Here is a 24,611-nt window from a genome sequence, read left to right on the forward strand (position 1 = left end):
GTGCTCTACAGTCAACTATCATTAAACTTAATTTGGGGCGGCCATTACTTATGTTTTTTATATTGTCTGCAACAGGACTCCTTCTCTATGGTACTGGATGATGGCTGTAAGAATAATGAAAACAAAATTCACGTTATTTTTACTATTGCCACCAAGTGTCCAAATATTTCCTCCAAAAATAAAAATTGTACGACAAGAAAATTCCCAAAACTTCTTTTAAATAAATAATAATGCTAATAAAAATAATACTACGGATAATAATAAAGGTAATGATTTCATATCTAGTGTAATAATAATAATGAACATATCTGAATAAAAACGTTTGGATAACAGTGCCAAACAAAGGCATCATTTTGACACCGTTAGTTGATATCATTACAAAACATACCTAATTTTGTGGCTGCTATGCGCTTCCAAAAGCCATTTGTATGTTGTTCCCACGTATACGCAGTATATGCACTGTATGTGTGTGTGTTGCTGATGATGCAAATAATGATTAGACAATTGCACCAGGAAGTTTCAATGAGGAAGAAAAAACCCAACCAGTTTTTGTGAAGTTCCTCATTCTGGGGGCTGACCTGCCTGCTGAGCAGTGTAGTGGGTGAGTAGGCCAGCCAGGTGGAAATCTGAGGACCAGGGAATGTGTTCACAGTGAATTAACGGCTTTCTCACACACCAACAGGTAAGGACAACGTGTGTGACGTGTGTGGAAAAACAACCAGCATCGGGTCCTTGTGCGCAATCATGGGTGAATTATGAGGGGGATGTGCTTTGAAAAGATGTTGAGTCTGTACTATTCTTTAAACTACTAGTAAATCATTTACATTTCTCTGAGGGGGACATTTTCCTATGAAATATTAGCCGTTTAAATGTGTAGCCTTTTTTACACTTAAAAGCTTATCCTGGAAGTGATACTTTTGATTGGTTCACAAAGTTGAAGACTCCGTTGACTTTCCACTACTCACTTTGACAGGGTCCTTTGCTAAGAGGAAGTTGTGTGTGGGTCATTGTGTGGAGCATGTCGTGTGCATGTGCACAGGCTCTTAATCTATTCAGATCCTGCGTTTCCGGCTGGTTTGTTTGCTGTCGGTCATGTTAAAAATATAACCTGAGGCAGTGGCCTCGGAAAACACAACACACTAGTTTTTATTTCCCCAGTAAATCAAATGACTCTGCTTCCAATCAGTTCAGCAGTGGTGTTTTACTGGGGAAAATGGTCTCAAAACAAAAATGTTGTGCAGTGTCCTTCTTTTACAAACATCACCAGATGTACGTATGTATATATGCATCAGTGCTGTCGATTAGTCACATTTTTCAGCGACTGTTTTTTTTTTTTTTTTGTAAGCTTGTAGCAAATATTTACTTGAATATTATCTTGGAAACCATGTAAAAATCACCAAATATAAAATATATTTTAATTCAGTCTGTTTTAGCTTTCTTTGATCCTTGAATACTATCGACATCTTCATTTTTCTTTTCTTATAGAGTACATTTAGTTCTGCCCATAATCACCACTCTCCAGCAGTGATGGTTCGCAAGGCCCAGGGGTAACTTGAGCAGGGTGTTTTTGTTGATATGCTCAAAATGTACAGCTAATATGGTACAGTATTTGAATTTGGCTTTGTAAAGTATGCAAATTATGTTTGAACTAAATAAAACTGTGTAAACCATTCGGTTAAAGTATTTTAAAATAATCTTCAGAGTTAACACTGACATGAGAACCAGACCTCCCACAAACCACTCCCGAGATCCCTTGCAACTACCCAAAACCTCATAAATTACAACCCAATTAAACCAAATAAAACACAATATAATAATATTTAGATCATTTTCAAACTATATTTAATTGAATACACTACAACAAAAATGCATGTAATGTTCAAATTGATTGATGATTCAAACTTTTTTTAATTGTTGCAAATATGTAATCATTTTGAATTTGCCGCCAGTAACATGTTCCAAGAAAGCTGGGATGGAAATCTTCCAACAGTTTAAGAATGATTCTCAATGTACCATTGCAAGGAATTCAGGGATCATCTAATAATATAATATCAAATGATTCAGAGAATCTGGAGAAATCTGCACATAAGCGGCAGGGCAGAAAACTAATATTAAATGACATTTGTTTCCTGAGACGGCACTGCGTTACTGAACGGTATCAAATACTGAAAACTATGCAAAGCAAAAGCACACGTGAACACCACCCAAAAATGCCACTGGTTTCTCTAGACCCAAGCCCATCTGAGATGGAATGACGTAAAGTGTGCTGTGGTCTGACGGGTCCAAGGGAAAAGGACCATCGCAATTGTTATAAGCACTGTTATCATTTCAAAAGCCAGTATCTGGGATGGGATGACCGTCTGTAAAGCTTGGCTCCTGATGCTTCATCATCAGTCGGTGAATTGGGAGACATTGTGAAGTGCCTTAAAGATGCAAAAGCGCCAGACAAGTTTTTCACTTCCCCATGCAGAGAACATGGGCTGTATCAAGTCCACACCAAACCGCATGCTGAGCGAGGCCACCAATGAGAAGATCAGTCAACAGACGGTATGTCAAAAATTTAACATGACCTAAGCAAGACAGATACAAATTGAAGAGAAAGAAATTGAACATGTATGCCTGCTGTTCCAGATTAAATCCATGTTGCCCGGGCAGGTATTTCAAAGGATAGAAGGTATGTCGCGTTTTTCAATTCTCATCTCTGACTTATCAAGTTTCGATTTTAAAATATCGGCGAAAACAAGTAGTTGTCAAATAAATGGCTACAGTTTGACTGTACTCTATTGACATATAGTTCGTGTGTGTGTTGGTCAAATTCCAATTGGCTGATTAATCTCCTAAAATGTTTTATAGCCAAAATAAATAATTAATATACACTGACTTTATAATCTCTATCAATAACCCTCTAAGCATGTCTTTTGCATTTTCTTAAAATCCAACAAAGAACTACTCAGCATCAACTCATCATCAAGTCCACTCCACAATTTCAGGCCCTAAATTGAAACACATCTGTATTTTATGTTGGTCCTCATGTTATATGTTTCAAACATAAACGAGCCTCTTAAATTATAGTTTACTTTTCTTAACTTGAACAAAGTCGCAATACGCACTATACATTATATACATAGTCTTTTCTTTAGCTGTCTCAAAACAAATATAATAGAATATTTTCTATTTCTTATACTTATTTTCATTTTCCTTTTTTCGATATTTCATGAATTCCCTATATGGCCTATTTTTCTTTATCCAAGCTTTTTCCAAGCCATTTCTTTCCCCATTTTTCATGGACCTTTTTTTCTAAATTGTTTGATTGTACATTGTAAAAAGAAATTTCTAAAATTGCATTGTAAGAGTTATTAGTGTCCTCTACATCAACTTCTTGCCAATGATGATTTATATGTTTGTCTTAGCCATACATGCTTTTGGTGATTTTACTCTGCTTAACTTGTATGTCTGTTATTCCATTTTTGACGATAACTTAGCATTCATTTCTATTAATGCAAAAAATGGCCACTAATGTCAGTCACTAGAAATGCACTTTTTAGCCTCCCATTATTTAGTTACATTTACAAAAATATTGCCAATCAATGATGGACTCTCCTTAGTTATTTAAATAATATTTCATCTTTCCTCCATTAGATCAACACAAGATTGGCAAAATAGTGGTGGGCCTTTACCCATATGAAGCTGTACATCCTGATGACCTTGGATTCAGCAAAGGAGAAAAGATGACAATTCTTGAAGAGTGAGTGTCTGAGCTGGAAATATATAAAAACATTCGTAGAGTTTCAAATGTGTGCCAGAATCCAAAAATTGCGCTTAATTATGTGTATACTCTTTTGCAGGAATGGTGATTGGTGGAAAGCCAAATCGCTGACGTCGGACAAACAGGGCTTCATTCCGTCCAATTATGTTGCCCAAGCAGACACCATGGAAACAGAGCTGTGAGTCTCTCTACAGGCCTGTGGTGTGGAACATTAGTGCATTATCATGAGAGTGCTCATGGTTTGCTTAGAAACCGCTTATTTTAGGGACAATGCGATGAATGAATTAACATGTAAAATATTTTGGAATAACCAGAACACCCGGAACAGAACTCCACACACGAGGTCCTATGATGAGACAAAGAGGGAGCAAGGAGGTTCACCAGGAACACGACAAAACTCACAGCAACCAGGATAAAAAAAAAAAAGTACAAAGAAGTACAAAGTAAAACTGGAGCAAGCCAGGATGCAAATGGCTACAAACAAACTAAAAAGAGAAAAGATCCTGCGTCTTCCTGGCTATGGAGGCCTGAAAGTGCCCAAATTAAATAAATAATTAAACCATGTACTGTTTAATTAAAATTGTCATTAATTAAATGTTTTATTTATATTTGAAATAAGGAATACAATTTAAATAATTATTATAATTATTGATATATTTAATTAATTGTTTATGTATTTCAATATTTCATGGTCCTGTGTTGCAATATTTCATGAATTAATTTTTTCCGTCAAACTCGCCCATCAAAGTTTGGGGGGCTGGTCTGAACACCTGATTGGGTGGGCTGCTCATCAAGTCAAGACAAATCTGCTCCAGGATAATGGATTGATGCCAACCGATCAATCCATGCTTTGTGAAGATACTCCGATATACTGAGTGACAACTACATTGGTTTGAATCCTCAAGCAAAACACTCAAGTACAAGGCTAGAACGCTCAAGCAAGGGAGCTCATGAAAGTCCTCCATGGTCATCGATGCCACGTTTGCAACCACTTCAGGCCAAAGCAACAATTTAGACTAGATATAAGTTTGTCAGCGTTTAGCCCCGCCCACTAACTTTGATGGGCGAGTTTGACAGATCAAATTTTTCATGAAACATTGTAACGCGGGACCATGACACAATACATAAATAATGAATCAAATACAGAAACAATTATATAGATTTTTTACATATAATCATTGATCATTTGATTAATGACACATTTATTTATTTAAGTCCACATTTAATTAATAAACGAAACATTGAATTAATTAATGACAATTTAAATGAAACACTTCATGGTGTATTTATTTATTTAATTTTGACACTTTCAGTCCTCCATAACTGCAAGCATGCGGTGCTGAAGACTGGGCGGTGATCATCAATCATTCACATGTGTATGAGGTGACTCCTTGCTCACTCCTCTTAGTTCACTGCCCCCCCAAAGGCAAACAAGAAAGTACTGCTGACAGCAAAAACAAAACTGTCATGACACTCATGCCCCAGCAGCAGGCAGACTAACCAGCAACATGCTCCCCTCGATAATTTGGCATTCCATTCATCCATCCATCCATTTTCTGAACCGCTTCTCCTCACGAGGGTTGCGGGTGGTGCTGGAGCCTATCCCAGTTATCTTCGGGCAGTGCCACGCATGTTTTTGGAATGTGGGCGGAAACCGGAGTACCTGGAGGAAACCCACGCAGGCACGGGGAGAACATGCAAACTCCACACAGGATGGCCGGAGCTGGGATTGAACCCACGCCCGATGCTGTCTCTCACTGTGAGGCCATCGTGCTAACCAGTCGGCCAACGTGTCGCCCCTATTTGGCATTTCTGTTTATTTTATTGAATTCTTAGGCACAAAACAAAAAAAACGCCATATTGCAAACACTCTGTTAATAATCAACCTTTGCAGGTGGTTTTTCAAAGACATTACCAGAAAAGATGCTGAGAGGCAGCTGCTTGCGCCAGCAAACAAACCTGGGTCTTTTCTTGTTAGGGAAAGTGAAACTTCAAAAGGTATGGAAATCACATTGACACTGAGAGCCACCTCCCTTCATATTTATGACGTTCACATTCTGACATCTTGACAGCCTTTCGCCTTCACCGAAACCATTGTTGCGTTCAAATTCAGAATCGAGTCTTGAAATCGCTCTTCATGTTTTCTCTTCCAAGGTAGTTATTCATTGTCCATACGAGATATTGACATCCAGTCAACAGAATCAGTCAAACACTATAAGATCAGAATGCTGGATAATGGTGGTTTCTACATCTCTCCGAATATCTCGTTCCCTGAAATCAGCACCATGATCAAACACTACCACAGTGAGTACAAATTGGAGCAAGAGAGGATATTATTTTCCTCAAGTTAGTGATGATCTTTATGGCCTCTTAAATATGTGCTGTCTGTTTTCAGAATGATTGTCTGTTTGCATACATTTCTGATTTGCAAATCTGATGATAAAAATGCATTTGATCACACTGGAGAAACATATTGATTGTAAATTACAGCACTGAGGTACACACCGTTAAATCAGACACATTGTCCAAAACTTTTTGAAATTCATTTTTCATCAAAGCACAGAAAAAAAAACAAAAATGATTGCAAAGTACAAACTGGTACAAATGTTAGTGTTTTATTGCAACAATTAGTACTTTTTGCTATCCGCTAATTCTTTTTGAAGGATTGTGTGCTGCCATCTATGAATCAGTTTTATGAATATTATTTGAAAAATACTAGAAATGTGCTGGTGTAAAAATGTCCGTCTGTTTTCCAGACAAAGCAGATGGCCTGTGTCGTAAACTGGACCGTCCGTGTGTAAAGCCTAAAGCTCAAAAGCCGTGGGATAAAGATGCCTGGGAGATTTCCAAGGAGTCCATTACGATGGTGAAGAAACTCGGAGCCGGGCAGTTTGGAGAAGTCTGGATGGGTGAGTGAGGAGAGGAACTAAATGAGAAACAGATGGACTAACGTCTACGATAGGGATGCAAAACTAAAGCTTCATGAAGCACTTGTGATCATTTTAACTACTCTCTGTAATGTATTAAATTTCCAATGCCTCTTTAAACCAAGAGTGCCCTCTTAAGGAATCAAACAAGTGCTTCATGAAGCTTCATTTGTCCATCACTAATCTACAAACAAAAACATTCACCTGCGTTACATTCACTAACTAAATTAATGGAATAATAATTACATGACCGGCCCAGGTAAAATGAATTTACTTTTAGGCTTCTATACTAGTCAATGGCAGTGAAGGAGTTAAAGAAAATAAAACATTTTTATAATCTTGCAAATTATGTTTTGCCATTCACGATCTGTGACTTGAAGGTGTCGCCATTGTCGAGTGATGTCGGATAAAAGCAACGGTGAAGTTCGGGTCGAAAATTCTTAGCGAATTGGACCTTGAGTGACGTTCCAGTGTCCTTTTTCCTGGTCAAAGGTCCGAAAACTCAGACTTCCCACTTTCCTGGAACACAGCATGAATACAAAGAGACTGACAAGACAACGAGACACACCCGGACATTTGCCAAAGGGAGGTGATTGGTAGACACAAGGTGCAGGGCGATCAAGACATAATAAGAAGACTATGGACAAAGGACACTGTCAAACATTTCACAACATAAAACAAACTGAATTCTATCAAAACAATGAAAAAGTTGGTAAAAAACAAATGATGTTGTTGAGCGGTACATAAAGGAATTGGCCAGAAAAGAGGTTAAGAAGGAAATGTTCCCTTCGATAAAATCAAATCTTAATAAAGGTTGGCTTGCTAATTGAATCTATTTTTCTACCTCTCAGTACTTCATTGTTATGACTTCCTCATCAGCTTACTACAACAACACAACCAAAGTGGCAGTGAAGACGCTGAAGCCAGGCACCATGACGGTGGACGCCTTCATTGAAGAAGCAAACATCATGAAGACACTACAGCATGAAAGACTCGTGCGTCTCTACGCCGTCGTGACAAAGACGCAGCCGATATACATCATCACTGAATTCATGGCAAATGGTGAACTACATCACAGAAGACAGTCATGACATTGAAGTACTAAAACGTTTTCATCTATTATTTGTCTGTAAAACTCAACTGGCGGTTCGTGGACCCTCACAGTTTTGAGGTTGGGGGCTCAAATACAACTTGGGGTCTTCCTGTGTAAAACCTGTGTTTGTGTGTTTGCTCATCATGAATATTAAGAGATGGTTTTTTTTCCTTTTTTCTGGGCTTTAGGGAGCCTATTAGACTTCCTGAAGAGTGACGCATGCTGCAAACTGCAATTGCCCAAGCTCATTGACTTCGCGGCTCAGGTGATCCTCACTACAAAGTATTTTCGTTTTGTGTCATCTTATCTGAACTATTATTGTTTATGTTGTAGCTGTTTTACTTCTGCATTTATGAAGCGTTCCCTTCTCATGTATGTTGATAATCAATTGTACACCACCCTTCCCTTCCTCATTGTTTTCTCCTCACCCCATTGCAGATTGCAGAAGGCATGGCATACATAGAGAGGAAAAAATACATCCACAGGGACCTGAGAGCCGCGAATGTTCTTGTGTCAGAGAGCCTACTCTGTAAAATTGCAGATTTTGGACTGGCGAGAGTCATAAGTGATGATGAGTACACCGCCAAAGAAGGTGCGTGCGTGTGTTATGTGTCTTTCTTTATTTCATGTGTTCGTCATTTTGGTATTTTTGGCCAAACAGAATAGCAGCCGGAGCACAGTAAAATGGACTGATGCACTTTTTTGTGCCTGTCAGGGGCAGGCGGTGTGTTTCGAACTTGGGTCTTCAGTAGGTCTTTAAGTGACCTAATCCCCTTTTTAATGACACCATCACATTGCAAAATAAGGTACACAAAAGCTATCTGACTATGTAACATTAAAGAAGAGAAAGACGTTTCACCTATTTGAGGGTGAATATCGTTTATACTAAAGACAGTCACCTTCCAAAAACTCAAAAACTCTAAGCTACAATATAGCAGCTCACAATCAATATGAATCAATACCAAATCTTTCAATAGAATACATGTTCTCATCACAGAGGCTGATGCAGATGCAGGTGTCCTCCTTTCTTTTCTCTTGTCTGCCTATGTAAGCTAACTGTTCCACTCACGATGCCCTGAAAGTGCCCCCAAAAATCATTTGACCTAACCTCCTTGAGGTCGTTTTCTAGAAAAGTTTGCCTTGACAATGTCTGACATTGTTCTCCCATGTAAATGAATATTTGGTGCTCCACCAATAAGAGGGATAGACATAGCTGAACCAATCAGAGGGAGGAACAATGCCAAAGTCTAAAAGGATGTTTTGTGTTGTATGTGCTTGTCCTCACCAGGAACTAAGTTCCCCATCAAGTGGACCGCGCCCGAGGCTATCAACTACAGTTCCTTCACAATCAAGTCAGACATGTGGTCCTTTGGAGTTCTGCTCTACGAGATTATTACGCTTGGAAAAATGCCTTATTCAGGTCAATATGAATTCATGTATCTCCTTGTTGTTGTTGAACCAGAAAAGATCGTTCCATTACATCAGCCACACTACCCGATTACAATATATTGGGCTGAATTATTTTGTCTATTTTGTAAACACTGTCAATTGAAGCTCAATTTATAAAATACAAATGACTTCTTGTTGTTTTGTTTTGTTTATTTACACATTGTTGACAAAAAAAATAAAAATACAAGAAAAAAAACAACAACATGCGGGCGAGGTCGAAAACTATTACGGAATTAAAAAACCCCAACTAGGGAAATTACATACTGTTAAAATAACAACACTCACAATGTTGTGTAAAAAGCAACAAACACTTTATCTTCTACCTAATTGAATTATTTTGGAAACCTTAAGAGAACAAAAACTAATAAAAAAAACACTTGTTGAATGAGCTTTGCCCTCCAAATTTGTACTGCAGAACTTTAAATGCCTTAGACTTTGAACATACTGTACCATTCTACTTTATATTGTTACAGACCCACAAGGGAAGTTTTACTGGGAAAAAAAACCAAACAATATTACAAGAAAAAATGAGAATACAGATATACTGATATGTACATACACTTTAAGATGAAAACTAATGATGATCTTGAGTTTTTGTTCCCCCCCCCCACATACAGCAGTTTCACAAACAATGGAAACATTTCTCAATCAGTTTTGCTTGTTTTTCTTCTCAGTGTGGCCCAAATACATTTTCATATTTGTACGTTTACTTTGTACCACCTTCTACATTTTACATACTAAATACTACAAGATGCATATTAGAGTTACCTCTATTCTCTTAAATATCACCACTTGCTCCAAAATAGCATACATGTATTATTCATGTGATCTTGATGTACGATATATTAAGTTCATACACATTCAGCAAATATCATCTTTTTTGGATGTTTGATTCAGAACTGGGCACTTGACCCTTTTTTGCCGGTCAGTCCCCTGCCCACTGGCTGCGATTTCGTTCCGGTTCCGGCCTCGACCCTTCAGCCTTATTCATAAAAATTGTCGGCCCTCTAACCCGACCCTCGTTTTACAGGAGGTAAAAAAAAAATCTGTGGTGTAATTATCAACTACTGTACCTCATGCCTTATTAACGCAACAAAATTTTTACAGCACTTTAAAAAACGAACAACCTGAAGAGCTGCATTTGACGAGCATTTCCTTCTTTGCCTGTGTATTTTGTTCAGGTATGACAAAAGTGGAAGTGATATCCTCGGTGCAGCGCGGCTACCGGATGCCTTGCCCCGATAACTGTCCTGCCGAACTGTACAACATCATGATGTCCTGCTGGAATAGCGAGCCAGATGACAGGCCCACTTTTGACTACATGCAGTGTGTTCTGGATGACTATTGCACCTCGACTGAGCAACAATATCAGCAACAATCTTAGAGGTTGTTAGAGTGATTGTTGGAGAGGTTCTTCCTCACATAGAGATGGCTATTTTTGTTCCATATTTTGACTGTAGTTACTTTTGGTTTTGTATTTATGAAAGCTACTTATGAAAATATCTACTTGACACTCTAAGGAAGCATGATAATGATACTGCTCTGTCATTTATTTTATTTATTTTTTCGTTTTCATTTAAATTGGCCCAATTGCATTTTGTAGTATGTTTTTTTATTCCTAAACCTGAGTGAAAACATTGTGGTTTTGTAGCAGATGTTCGGGTGCTTGATTTGCATGTGTCATTGACCAGTCAAGTGTATTATCTGCTTCATATTGAAGTACTTCAGCTTCCTTTTTCCCGCATTTCCCAGTTATTACTGATCAGTTTAAGTAATGTTACTTGAGTGTTAAAGCTGAACTTAACCAACGAAGGACTCAAAACTGTTGAAAACATGAACATATTTGAATATTCTTTTCTTGAATGTTATTTGTTGTACTCTGTGTTATTTTTTTTTGCACTATTATGTATGTTATAGATAATCACTTTGATGTATGTTGTAAATATACAATTAATATAATCCATTCATACTTTTTACATTTTCAATAAGAACTTCTCAATTCAGGGTCAGGGGAAGCTGGAGGATATCCCAGCTGACTTTAAGCAAAAAGCAAGACTACACCCTGGACGAGCTGTCAATTACAGGGCACACATTATGACAGACATTCAATCACTTTTCAATGTACATCCTTGCTGAGTGGGAAGTGGACTATGCATATAAGTCAAGCGAGCCAACCACTAAAACACCATCAGTGACTCGTTTATTTATTATAAGATGCATTATTCAAAATTTCAATGCAACCCAGCAAGTATGAGTAATTGTTAAAATAAAAGATCATATTACTGTTTTTAATCACATGACATGGTATATATTGTAATGCAGGTGTTACTAACGTGGTGCCTCCAGGCAGCCCCAAGGATCTCATGAGTAGCCTGTGAACCTCTTCCAAAGAAGAAAGAAAAATTCATTAGAATGAAAAAAAAGTAAACACTTGCAAAGATTGCTAGATGTAGTGATGTATATTGACGTTTGTCTCTTTCCTATCCTGTTAAATTAAATCATTAACATCATTGGTGTCTTCACATGGATGAATATAATTAAGGTAACTTCAGCTAATTAGAAATATTTATCAAACTGGTGTGGGGAGGACTCGTCAAATTTCATACGGGACATATTTTTGGAATAGAGGCGAAAGTGTTATTTTATTTTGAAATATTTGAAGTTTCCGGTGTGGTCACGTGAGTCCAAGATGGCCGCGCCCTGTGAGTGACAGTTGCTGTGGGAGTCCGAGCGAGTCAAAGTGTTAGTGGAGGTGGTGCATGTCTCCGTTGACGTCTTCAAAAAGAAAGCTCGTCTGTTTCTCAGGTTGGCCGACATGAGCAAGGGCGAATTAATCCTGTAAGTAGTCCGATTCGCGTTGTACTGTTACTGTAATGATGCTGTCACGTTAGCACTTAGCTGCCAGTGGCATTATGAGGAGTCCACTGTCATCGTTATGAAAGCCTGGCTAGTTTTCGGCATGTCCATGTTTGACAAGCCTCTCGAATAGTAACATTCGCAGTTGTATAAACTATTCATTCCTGATGGTTATAGTTTAGAAAATGTAATTTTGACATTGTTGTATTGACTGGGATTGAAGAACTGAACTGTCTGAAACACGCCATCTTTCCAATTCATTCGGCCACAAATAATCTAAAAGCATTCAAGTATAACAGCATGGCTCCCCAATAGTAGTAATAGTACTAGTTATAGTGATAGTAATAGTATAATCGCCGCTGTTTATGAAGAAGCACACAGCTATGTTTTATTTAGTGGATGCATTACGTGCCTATTACTACTCTTTATTCAACTGTCTTTATGGTGCTGGAAGGTGATAAGATGTACAAGTCTTATCTGTCCTTGCCACCACTGGGGAGTGGGATGGCTGTAGTTGACAGGCGGGATTATTGTTGGTAGTACTTCTATTGTTAAAAAATCCATATTATATATATATATATATATATATATATATATATATATATATATATATATATATATATATATATATATATATATATATATATATATATATATATATATTAGGGCTGTCAAAATTAAAGTGTTTTTTTAACTTGGTTAAATATTTAAACTCAGTTAACTCAGTTTGATTTACTTCAAAAATAATTTGCATACTTTGCAAATATTATGCCATATTAGCTGTACATCTTTAACACATCATCTCAGAACAAAACACTGTACTAAAGTTACCACTGGGCCTTGCAAACCAACACTGCTGGAGTTTTGAGAAATGTTTGGAAGAAAAATGCCTGTAAAGATGTCTCCATTTAGATCATATTTAAGAATCAAAGAAAGCTATTAGAACAGTCTTTGAATTAAATATACTTCATATTTGGTGAGTTTGCATTCATTCCAAGATATTATTCAAGTAAATATCTTTTGCAAGCTTCACAAAAAATAGGAGTTGAAAAATGTGATTAATTGTAATTAATTATGGAAATTTTTTGTGATTAATTAGTTACTAATCAAATTTTAATCACTTGACAGCACTAATATATGAAGCTAATTTGTACCTTCAATAATGTGATGTTCCCTCCAGCCCTGAAGACTTCCCTCAACTCCAGAATGACACTTTCTTGCGAGCAGCTCGAGGTGAACAAACCGAGCATGTACCCGTCTGGTGTATGAGACAGGCTGGAAGATACTTACCAGGTAATGGGAGCTTTTTGCTGGTTTAGTCCACAAACCAGACAGCTGGTTAACTGTGCAGCAGCCATTGGTATGATTAACATTTTGTCACATTTGCAGAGTTTCGTGAGTTCAGGGCAGGGAAGGACTTTTTTGAAACATGCCGCTCGCCAGACGCCTGCTGTGAGCTTACGTTGCAGGTATGGCATTGCTGTTTGATTTTTCACATGAATGACTTCTTAACTTTTAAGTTTCACTCCTGCTTGCAACTTTCTCATAATTTTGCCCCATCCCCCCCAAAAAAAAGAAAATCCCACCTGTCAAGAATTCTAACAAACTGTACTTTACACAATTTATTCTTGTCTGAAATGAACCCTTTTGAGGTGGATGTCCTGTCTGGCAAGTGAGTGACAGTTAACTCCGCCCCACATACCACTGGGCCAATGGCAATTCCAACTTTTGTAACTATGACATTTGGGGGTGGGGAGCTAATACAAATGCCACCTAATAAATGAACTGATGTGAGTGCAACTATATGAATTGACCTTAATTTTTCTGAACCACTCTTATTAATCTTACTTAATTTTTGTATTATTGTTTTTATTATTGTTTTGCTTAATTGTTCCTGGTTTATAATGTTAATTATTTCTTTTTTTTCCCTTTCAACACATTGCACATTGCAAACAGTATAGTAACAGAAGCCGCAGTACTACTAAGTACAATAATTACTGAATGTCTACTATGCAGTCACCTTTCCTTACTTGAAATTAATATGTGCGCTATTCATTTATCATTTATCACCGTTTTAATTTTTCTGTCTTTTAGCCTTTGCGGCGTTTTCCATTTGATGCTGCCATCATCTTTTCTGACATCCTCGTTGTGCCACAGGTAAGCTTAACCATAGACTGTTGATTTGATTAAACATTGTCTTTTCATTAAAATTCATGACAAACAAACAACTGTCATATGATGAGAGATTGCACCTTTACTTGAGAAAAATAAGCATTCATACTCTGCTGGCACAAGCTTTACAACAATTGAAAATAATAAATACACTTGAAATTGTGATTAAGCACGTTTCCACATTGTCGTGTTTAAAGAAGGCGTCATTAATTTCACTGGTATGGCTTGATTTGTCGTAATCAATTACTTTAGCTTGGGAAAAAACTACAAGAGCTTGTTGGTTGTTTTGTCTATCGTGTGAGCGGAGTCTGCGCTCGAAAATTAAACCGCTGAGACACAGGACCAAAGTAGCAATTCGTTCATCATGCACGCAAGGTTAGAGGACATCTTAATTACAGCATTCACCATGCGTGTGAGGCTCGTGAATGAGCATCATGCCCGCTATACTTCCTGGTCCACGCTGCATCGCTTACATCAAAAGTGGACTCTCACTCGGTTGACTTATTTTATAGAATTGGCTGGAAACGATGTGCTATTGTGCGGTCTAGTCCAAAGTTGACAACTGTTTTTGACGTGACATGCTACATTATTTGTCAAATTTTTTTAGTGTTATTAAATATGCATGAAAAATAATGAAGTAATCAAATTAATTATCGACAAAATATCACCCTTTTATTGCTCCAAGTGGCGTACATTGTGACGTATCCCTTTAACCTGGTTATCCGTCTCTTATGCTTCTCTCAAGTGGCAGCGTTTATGCAGTTATGATGCCATTGTATTGGCCACAGGCAGATGTAAAGCTCCTGTAGAGTCACTAGAAGTTAACAGATGCCAAAATATTCCATTGGAAAAAACAATTATGAAGCTGTTATGTATATTTAGTTTAGCTGCAATTTGTTGAAATAGCCTTCATCATCAACAAGAATGCATCCGACAGTGGAATGTCAGTCTCTTCATATATCCTGATGACAAAGTGATTACCGGTCTAGGGTGTAGTCAACGTTTCCCTGCAAGTCATCTTAGATAGGCTCCAGCTCCCCGTCATTCTGAACGGGACAAATTGACGAATCACAAATGCATGCTTGTGAGGTTGAAGATTGCCTGGAAACATTTTGCTTTCATTGTTGTGAAATGCGCCACATAAATAAAGTTTCATTGGATCATATTATATTGTATCCTTCCCTTCCTCCCTTCAGGCAATGGGTATGGATGTCCAGATGGTGCCAGGCAAAGGTCCGACATTCCCAGAGCCTCTGAAGGAGCCAGAAGACCTGCAGCGTCTGCGTGTGAAAGTGGACGTAGCCCAAGAACTGGGTTACGTTTTCCAAGCCATCACGTTGACCAGACACAAGATTGAAGGCAAAGTGCCGCTCATCGGGTTCACCGGAGCACCGGTGAGGTTCTGAGAGTAGTCTGGAAATGTTGAATTATTCACTATTTGTGTTCTTAATCGATTTGCCTTCCCTTTACAGTGGACGCTCATGTCCTATATGATAGAAGGCGGCGGTTCCAACACCCACTCGAAGGCCAAGCGTTGGCTGTATCGACATCCTGAGGCGAGCCACATGCTGCTGAAGATGCTCACGGATGTGATAGTCGAGTACCTGCTGGGTCAGGTCGCAGCTGGAGCCCAGGTCACATTTTCTCTCCTGGTGCCGATACTGATACACTATGACGACGATGATGATGATGATGTCAATGTCCCAAAACTTAATTCGGACACAAAAACTAAACGGCTGCTTTACTGAGCCATTTAGACATAACATATTTTGTTCTAACATTTGCGTAGCATTACAAAATTATTTTACGAGGAACATTTAATCTAGAATGTCACAAAATGACTATGGTTCAATTTCATCAAGTATTATTATTTTTTTTTAATTCAAAACAATACAATTGAAAATTTTGGGATAATTTTAGTTTCATCTAAAGCACATACTGCATCCTGCTGTAATAATCATTCCAGAAACATGGACAAATAGTTTTGTAATAATCGACCATGCTCATTCTATCATCATGTTTAATATTTTTTCTGCCTTTGGCTCAGTCAGTGGGCAGAATTATTATTTTTTTTCCATCTACTACATACTATGCAAAAACTACACAGTTTCTGTGAACTTGTAAAGCGGCTCCCCAACTCCTGTCCCGATTTGCCTTTTCAAGCTTCTGATTTTAAGACTCGCCCTTCACTTTCCAGGCTCTGCAGGTGTTCGAGTCCCACGCCGGCATTTTGGGGCCGGTGGAGTTTCAAGCGTTCTCGCTACCTTACCTTCACGACATAGCTCGCCGCGTCAAAGAGAAACTCAAGGAAGCACGACAAGAAGTTCCCATGGTGAGAGAACACGAGCACATACACAAGATCTTCAACCCAATATAACCATGTATTATTCCCATTCCCTTGAACTGATGATGCTTATTTAGATATTCATTGTAATGTATTATTCTTTCTTTTCTTCTGTTATAATTGGCTGCATTATTGTTTGCAACGCTTTGTGTTTCTATCATACATTTCCCAAGAGGCTTCATTAAGAATTCCCCATCATGTAATTGTTTCTTTAGCCAATAGGTGGCAGCATTAAACCAACAACATGTTGCGCCTTCAGGAGGTTTCTCAAATATATTTTGTGTGAATTAACTTTGTTCGTGTGTGTTTGTGTGTGCGTGCACACGTGTGTAAGCAGATCGTTTTTGCAAAGGATGCTCATTACGCTCTGGAGGCACTGTCTCAGTCTCACTATGAGGTGGTCGGGCTGGACTGGACCATTGACTCACGCTTAGCACGGTAACACACGCACACACACATTCATACAGGTAATTATTTAACCAGCATACTATGTTTGATGAACAGAGCAGAAAGCTCAGGGTGTGATGTTTGGGGACACACTAACTTCCAAGCGCATCTGTTTTTTTTTTGTTGTTTTTGTTTTTTTAACTCATTTTACTAGCTTTTGATTGAATATTAGTATTACATGACCAAGACAATTGGTATCTTGACATGCATCAAGAGTCTGCCATAGACAGATGTAATAGAGACACTCTGGTCACTTTTCAAAATAAAATAAAAATAAACCACACCAGGCACTATACATTTTTTTTTTCTCATCTGTCCGGGCCACCGCAGCCTGGTCCAAAGTGGCCAGTGCGTGGCCCGGTGGTTGGGAACCGCTGGTATAGTTGGATTGCTACCACAAATATGTAATGTACATTGGAACTGCTGAAGTGGAACGGCTTGAATATCATACAATTAAGATTTCAACCATTTTTTCTATATATGTAAATTTTCTTTGGCTTTTTACTCCATAAAAGATGGACCACTCTACCAGACAGCTGATCCAACTTACTGTATTTGGTTGCCATGACGACTGGGGTCGTCGTCAATTTTTCATGTCCCCTTTAAAAAGCTTAATTTGTAAGAGGAGATTTGCTTGAATACGCTGGAACATCTGATGTATTTGCATTTAAAAGAGGAACACTGTACAGTGTGCATGTGTGTGTGTGTTTTCATTTTCCAATTCAGTGAGCGGACAGGAGGAAAAGTTAGCCTTCAGGGAAACATGGACCCATGTGCACTTTATGCTCCCAAGGTAACAAACAAATTAATTGGCACTTCCGACTTTCATGGGTGCGTGTTTGCATGGAAATTATTCACGCGACAACAAAGAGAAGCGTACACGCCTCTCTACCTAACCGTAGTTATTTGAAAATTCAGCAGCACTCATTTGGGAAGAATGTATTAATTTCCAACTTTTGTTTCTATTTTTAGCGCCCCACAAACATGCTGCCATTGTTTATCCTCTCCCTATTTTCTATGTATTTGTGATGCGTTTTCACAACATCAGGCTTATTTCTCCAACAATCAAAATTGAGATATTGATGTATTGTAATTCTACACTGAATTCCCATTAAAATGTATAATTCATGAAATTACCACAAAAATTTATGTTACAGCAATATCAATGTTGGCAAGTTGAATTCCCTCACAATGAGGAAAACGTGTTTAAAATTTTGGCATAACTTCTTTAAAAGGTTCTTAGCAACCAGTACCTTAGGAAAAAGATAGTGACCCCGAAGGAAGTGTTGAAAGACCACTCGAAAGTACATTCAAATAGTAAATAAGGACAACATCTGAGATTTTAGCCTTTTAAAGTCCGCCGGAGTTTTCATGAAATAGGGCAACAATGGTGATTTGGCCTCACCCCCAAAACAACTTTGGAACTCCAATTAAGCTTACAGTTAATGTCCTGAAGCATCGTCTGCTAAAGTTTGCTTATTCTATTGTTGCAATTTTTTTTTTAGGGTCAATTCCCACAATAGGAAATTTGATTGCTGATTTTTTTTGTTACCAGATTAGCCTTTTTGTGTGGTCTGTGACTATCAAGTTTATTGATAATTTATCATAGATACTATAGATGAAATACATTTGTCCATATTAAAATAAAATAAATCTGCTGCTTGAACGTAATATTTAAGGAACATATCAATACATAGATGCGACATCGAGGAGTGCTCAAAACATTATTTACATTGCATTATTGGATTATTACATACAACACATTTCAATAAAAAAACTTTTCCACTAAATACTTGGAAAAGTATTTCATTACATGCATATGCCGACTGCCACTCTCAACTTGTGTTTTCACGTAAACAGAGAAGCGTTTAACGCCCCTGTGATTATGACATTACTTGTTATTGTGTATGAAAGCATTAAATTAAAAGTGGAAAAAGAAAGAAAGCATTAAATTAAAAGTGGAAAAAGAAAGAAAGAAAGAGGTCCTGGAACTGACGATTAACTTTTAATTACAAACTGTCCGGCTTCCATTCGCTTCTGCTCTGAGGGAAGGGTTAACTTCCCGACTGTCCTTGCTGTCGTGACATTATTACGACTTTTATTCGTTGCTTTGTCCGTTTATATCATTCATTCGTGCAGTGATGTAACGGTCGAGGAACTCTCGGTTGATTTTATTCAGCTCCCCAGTGGGCATCTGATGTCAATTCAAGCAATAAGAAATCAAAATCATGATATTGCTGTCTTATTTATGTGGAAATGACATCAGATACCCATTGGGACATTCCTGCAAAACGCTAGCTATCATCGGCCAAAAACAAGCACTGGAGTCCTTAATTATGAGCCCAATTATCTACTAATCACTTTGACTAAAATATTGACATTTTGGCTACTGGGAAATGAAAACAAAGACCTTCAGGAAGATATTATGGGAAGAATCACAAAATTGGCATTTTTGCGCAAACGATCTATTTTTGTCAACAACTCAAAACTAATCTCCTCGACATATGCCTGATTTTGTGAAAACACATCACATATATACCTAGCAGTTCATTCCCGACCCAGTTGAAGGAAATGGAAAAAATATATATATATCCCATGTTGTTGTCGAACCTTGGTTGAGCTATGTTTGTTCTTCCATCCCTCTTTCAGGAACGTATTTCAGACATTGTGAAGAACATGCTGGAAGGTTTCGGTACCCGAGGCTATATTGCCAATCTGGGCCACGGTCTTTATCCCGACATGGATCCAGAGAATGTGGGCGCCTTCGTGGAGGCGGTGCACCGACACTCAAAACAGATGGTCAAACAAATGTAGACAGCAAAGCATCTAGAAAATGATCATGAATGTTAAATATTGGATTGATTTTGTAAGAATCCTACGTACATAACCTGAAAAATGACAATATATCAATTCTTCATTTGATTTGACATAGTTTTAATGAATTTGCCTTTTCACACCATCACGCTGGATTTGAAATAAAACTTTCAAGAGATGAGTCAAGTGTCGTTGGTCTAGCTTTATACGAAACATTTCTCGGAAAACAGTTCTGTAACTAGTCTGAATTTAAGGCCATCATTTTCACGAGCTCAGTCATGTTTGGACAGTATACACTATTTCACATAACATATTTTAAAACGGTTTTTCATGAATATAAGACAACATGGAGCCCCATGCTTAGCTGGTAAGAAGCTGATTTTGTTCTGCTAACCTGGTCTGTTTAGCGGCTGAAAGCTAATTGCTGCCTTGAGCAGTGCTCACCATGTTGGCATGTAAACGAGGAGCGTTGAACGTATTTGTGGTTGTGACACCACTTGGTGGAACTTATGATTAACTATATTTGATATTTAAAAACATTCTCCAGTGTGCAGATCTTGACGTCATTCGCATCTGCGCTAAAGGTAAAAAGGATCCGTCTTTCTCGTCGTTGTTGGGCAACATGGCCGGTCTGCTTCGATTTTGTGCTAGGGGTCGCATTATAGTGTACTTTTACTTTTATTAGTTGCTGGTATTCGAACATGAATATTTTTTTAGGTGATGTTAGAGATGAGGAACTCCAGGTTAGATTCAGGCAGGTGGTTACCAAGACGCGCTAGCATATGGTAAACGAGCACAAGCTTGCTTAGTTACCGATGCACTTTGTCTCCTAATCACTTACTTTCATCAACTCCAATCTTAACCGTTAACCTTTTTAATGGAGAAATCCTAAAGGCATTTTATCCAAACACTTTTAATATATTTTTCAAAGACAATACCGAGGTAAACAAACGCAATGTCCGTCCTATACAGAATATGTACGTTAAATCACGTCCCTCAACTCTATGTAATGTGTGTTGAGTATCAACAAATGGCTTTCTAGGACAAGATTTTCTATTAATCTCAAATGTATCAATCTGGTGGGAGTGGATTATGCGTTTTTGAATGGGATGACCCCATTCCCGCAAGTACGTGTACACGATAAACACATTCATGTTGAAAGACATGACATTGGTATTAATGGCACAACGGCACACTTCCAAGTACACTCAAGTGCTCCGAAATACAAGTGGAGATAAAGCTTTAAAGCTGTAACAGATTCAATCAAAGCGCATCATCTTAAAAGCAGCTTTGGTGGAAAATGCAAGGTTGGCCAAATAGTTCTAGCAGGGGAATTGTCGCTGTGGGATCAGTTTTGATGGTGGTCTGAGGCGGGGAAGCCCAACAGAGCACTGAACCCATCTACAATTTGAGTTATTTTCTTACTACACAAGAATGTTTGCAGTATATTTGTTGACTTGCTGATCCACTCAACACACACGGGATCCAGTATATTATGCATTCTTTTCAAGTTTATTTTCTCTCTATGGATTATATATTTGACAGAGAGCATAGTATTGATTCATTTTAATGGTGTGAAGCATCGTCAACAATCATATTAACTGTACTGTATAATGAAATTGGTGTGTGTGTTTTTTCAGAGGAATCTGTCCTATTAATTCCCACAGAACCGTCTTCACAATTTCCCCTACACATAAAATGACTTTCATCAATTCTCTAATTTATTCCCATTTCATCAGACAATATCCTTTGATGGCACAGCGACATTCCAAATAAATTGGAGGCCTGCTGCGGCACACAACACAAACATGGAAGACATGCAACAGACTTTTTTTTTTTTACTTAGTTCATTACATTTAATTCAAAACACTACCTATAGTTATTGCCATTGGATGAATCCCAAAAAAGTTGCCATGTTACATGAATTTTGTATAACATCGTCGTACAAATGTGCAGTGTGGCAACCATTTTGCCTGTTTTAAAATCAATTAAAAATTGTCATATAAAATCGAATATGTAATCCAAATCAAAGCACTGCACAAAAAACGGAGTCGCCTATGTGTACAATGTACAAAACTGTTTTGTCGTGAGAAACAGGACTGCACATGAACAGTTATTGCGACCTTAGAGAAATTATTCACGTATACACAAATTGATTATCGAAAAATGGCATATAGAACCAACTACTTAAAACACATAAACATATCACACACACACACGACCACCCTTACCTTGCAGAACAGCGACGTGATGTGTTTTTATATATCCTATTCAGTATTATTTTCCATCACACTAACTATTCTCTTATTTATCTAATTTATATATTTAACTGAATTATTGTTGTATTACATTGGAGAGGGGAGCTCTCTAATCTCGTTGCACACTTGAGTACAATGACAATAAAGGGATTTCTGATTCTGATTCTGATTCTGATAGATACGAGAAGAACAGCAGAACAGTGACTGTCTCATTGTAAGTTGAAAGCTAAAGATTAAAAATGTGTCTTCATACGGGTCTTAAAAGTGGACAGAGAGGGAGCTTATATATATATATATATGTATATATATATATATATATATATAGTAATCAAAGCCAGGCAAAAGCTAGAAGCTAGACATGTTTTTTTTTTCCCAAGAGAACAACTAGGAACAAGACTGTACCACCCAACCCTCTACATCAAAGGGGAGTGTGTGGAGAGGGTCCACACATTCATGTTCGTCGGAATACAGATCTCAGATGACCTCTCCTGGACACACAACACCCCAGCAGTGGTAAAGAAGGTCCATCAGCGTCTGCACTGCCTAAGGTGTCTCAGGAAATTCAACCTGGACAAGAAGCTGCTGGTGGCCTTCTACCACAAGTCCATCGAGAGCCTGTTGACTTACTGTGTCTCTACCTGGTACGGCGGCTGCACTGAGGCAGAAAGAGTGAGGCTCCAGAGGACAGTCAAAATAGCACAGAGGATAATTGGCTGCCCTCTCCTCTCCCTGTTGGACATCTACCCCACCCGGTTCCTCAGCAGAGTTCACAAGATTATCAAAGACAATACTCATCCGAGCTCACTCTTCGACCTGCTGCCCTCTGGCAGGCGCTAAAGGTGCATCAAAACCAAGACTAACAGACTGAAAAACAATTTCCTCCCAAGAGCCATCCCTGCTGAACTCTCGCACACAACCACCCTTACCTTGTAGAACTGCAACGTAATGTGCTTCATTTATTCAATTCAATTTATTTTCTATTATTTAATTCATTTCATTGATATATTTAAATAAATTGTTATATTGCACTGGCGAGGGTAGCGCTCCAATCTTGTTGTACATTGAGTACAATGACAATAAAGGGATTTCTGATTCGGATTCTGATATCATTATGCAGACGTTCCTATTTCAAATGAATACAAGAATTATCATAAATTTAGTACCTCCAGTGGCAATGAAAACTGATTTTTTTTTTATGCCGGTAATGAATCTGGATTTGGTGTATACTAATTTACTAAACTAATTTGTTGGGAATATTTATTTGAATATACTTCTGCATGTATACATGTGACTTTTGAAGTAATGCAAAAGTGGATTCTGGATCAGTACCACAAGACACCCTGTAGCCAGGTTGGAGGTAAAATATTGTCATTTACAGTAATATGAACCAAATAAAGAATGCTCCTAAAATAAAATGAAAAGGAAATCAGTGCAATCAGGGTGGAGGCGTTTTACAGTAGGAATTACAAAACGAGATCACCTAATCCCAAATCGTGTTTTCCCCTGCTGAGAACACCACATAAGCAGATTCCATTAAATCCGGTTGTTGTTTCTGGGCTTGTTGTTGTGTTGGAATCTAAAAGGCTTCTTCAGATGTAAATGCTCATGGGAATTGTATTGTAAGACTGAAAATATTTATTTTTCTTCCAGTGTTCATTTTTAATGCCGTTGTGCCAAATTCTGTCTACATTGTTTGTATAAAGGACTTCACTTCCCACCACCATAGAGCAGGGGTGTCCAACTCATTTTCACTGCGGGACACATAAGCAGAATGAGCCTGATGTAACTAACAGCGTACATTTAGCTAAATGTACCTCAATGTGATGTAGTTAATAGAACTTCTACTAAATGTTATCAATGAATTCTTTCACTGAGTACAAATGTATTTAGAGAGATTTACAAAAGAATGTTTGCTTGATGCCCTTTTACGACAACATGAATCCTTCATTTGTCAAGCCTGTATAAAAAATACTGCTACGCAAGGGTTGTTTCAGTTCACAACTATATGGTTGAAGTTTTTAAGAATTTAAGTGAAGAAACCACTGAGATCCCCCCGTCGCAATCGTTAAATTGCATCAAATGATTTTGATGCCACTAAAACTCCCACTAATAAAAAATATGTAAGCAGAATAATAAAGATGGTATATTCATCTGACAATGTGAAATATAAAGCAACTGAGCATGGTTTGCTTTGTTTTTTTAAAGCACCTTTTTAGCCACTTCTTATTAGTTCCCATTTTAACAGAACACAATTGGACACAATTCTGAAGTGCTATGTTTATCTCATAATACATAAAAAAGAAAATAAAAACATGAATAATAAATCACACTCACAAGAGATGATGATCATAATATGCAGCAATGTGTACGGATAGTTATGGAACTCGGCTTGCTCTGAACAACTAGTCAGAGGACGGAAAGCTGCTGGCGTCATTGAGGGCCGGCTTGATGGGCTTGAGAGGACAAATTTGAAATATTATTGGAT

General features: G+C 37.9%; 2 protein-coding genes across 4 annotated transcripts; both read left to right on the forward strand.

The window, feature by feature from the left end:
• The first annotated feature begins 546 nt into the window (after positions 1-546).
• lyn (LYN proto-oncogene, Src family tyrosine kinase) lies at positions 547-11,194 on the forward strand. 3 transcript variants are annotated; one of them, XM_088310853.1, is made up of 13 exons: positions 547-682; positions 2,471-2,547; positions 2,632-2,674; positions 3,640-3,745; positions 3,846-3,944; positions 5,661-5,764; positions 5,921-6,070; positions 6,523-6,675; positions 7,573-7,755; positions 7,975-8,051; positions 8,225-8,378; positions 9,075-9,206; positions 10,417-11,194. In XM_088310853.1, exons 2-13 carry the CDS (start codon positions 2,476-2,478, stop codon positions 10,617-10,619), a joined length of 1,476 nt encoding a protein of 491 aa, XP_088166979.1. In that variant the 5' UTR covers positions 547-682; positions 2,471-2,475; the 3' UTR covers positions 10,620-11,194. The 3 variants fall into 3 exon arrangements, with proteins under 3 accessions (XP_088166979.1, XP_088166981.1, XP_088166980.1); XM_088310854.1 differs by lacking the exon at positions 2,471-2,547 and having other exon boundaries at positions 587-682; positions 2,656-2,674; XM_088310855.1 differs by lacking the exons at positions 2,471-2,547; positions 2,632-2,674 and having other exon boundaries at positions 579-682.
• Positions 11,195-11,913: 719 nt separating this feature from the next.
• Positions 11,914-20,049, forward strand: urod (uroporphyrinogen decarboxylase). The gene is made up of 10 exons (XM_088312178.1): positions 11,914-12,073; positions 13,272-13,384; positions 13,481-13,560; positions 14,186-14,248; positions 15,460-15,657; positions 15,736-15,897; positions 16,461-16,595; positions 16,945-17,045; positions 17,781-17,847; positions 19,704-20,049. Exons 1-10 carry the CDS (start codon positions 12,051-12,053, stop codon positions 19,866-19,868), a joined length of 1,107 nt encoding a protein of 368 aa, XP_088168304.1. The 5' UTR covers positions 11,914-12,050; the 3' UTR covers positions 19,869-20,049.
• Positions 20,050-24,611: the final 4,562 nt, after the last annotated feature.

Source organism: Idiotropiscis lumnitzeri, chromosome 12 (assembly GCF_059441095.1).
Source record: "Idiotropiscis lumnitzeri isolate Australia: NSW breed Sydney's pygmy pipehorse chromosome 12, RoL_Ilum_1.0, whole genome shotgun sequence".
Classification (NCBI taxonomy): domain Eukaryota; kingdom Metazoa; phylum Chordata; class Actinopteri; order Syngnathiformes; family Syngnathidae; genus Idiotropiscis; species Idiotropiscis lumnitzeri.

What these genes read in the sequence shown, in the direction of transcription:
- lyn (XM_088310853.1), top strand. Translation starts at nt 2,476, where the DNA reads ATGGGCTGTATCAAGTCCACACCAAACCGCATGCTGAGCGAGGCCACC. An exon ending in AGAAGATCAGTCAACAGACG is followed by an intron (nt 2,548 to 2,631) that starts GTATGTCAAAAA and finishes CTGCTGTTCCAG; the next exon opens with ATTAAATCCATGTTGCCCGG. An exon ending in CATGATCAAACACTACCACA is followed by an intron (nt 6,071 to 6,522) that starts GTGAGTACAAAT and finishes TCTGTTTTCCAG; the next exon opens with ACAAAGCAGATGGCCTGTGT.
- urod (XM_088312178.1), top strand. Translation starts at nt 12,051, where the DNA reads ATGAGCAAGGGCGAATTAATCCT. An exon ending in AGGTCGCAGCTGGAGCCCAG is followed by an intron (nt 15,898 to 16,460) that starts GTCACATTTTCT and finishes TTCACTTTCCAG; the next exon opens with GCTCTGCAGGTGTTCGAGTC. An exon ending in CACGACAAGAAGTTCCCATG is followed by an intron (nt 16,596 to 16,944) that starts GTGAGAGAACAC and finishes GTGTGTAAGCAG; the next exon opens with ATCGTTTTTGCAAAGGATGC.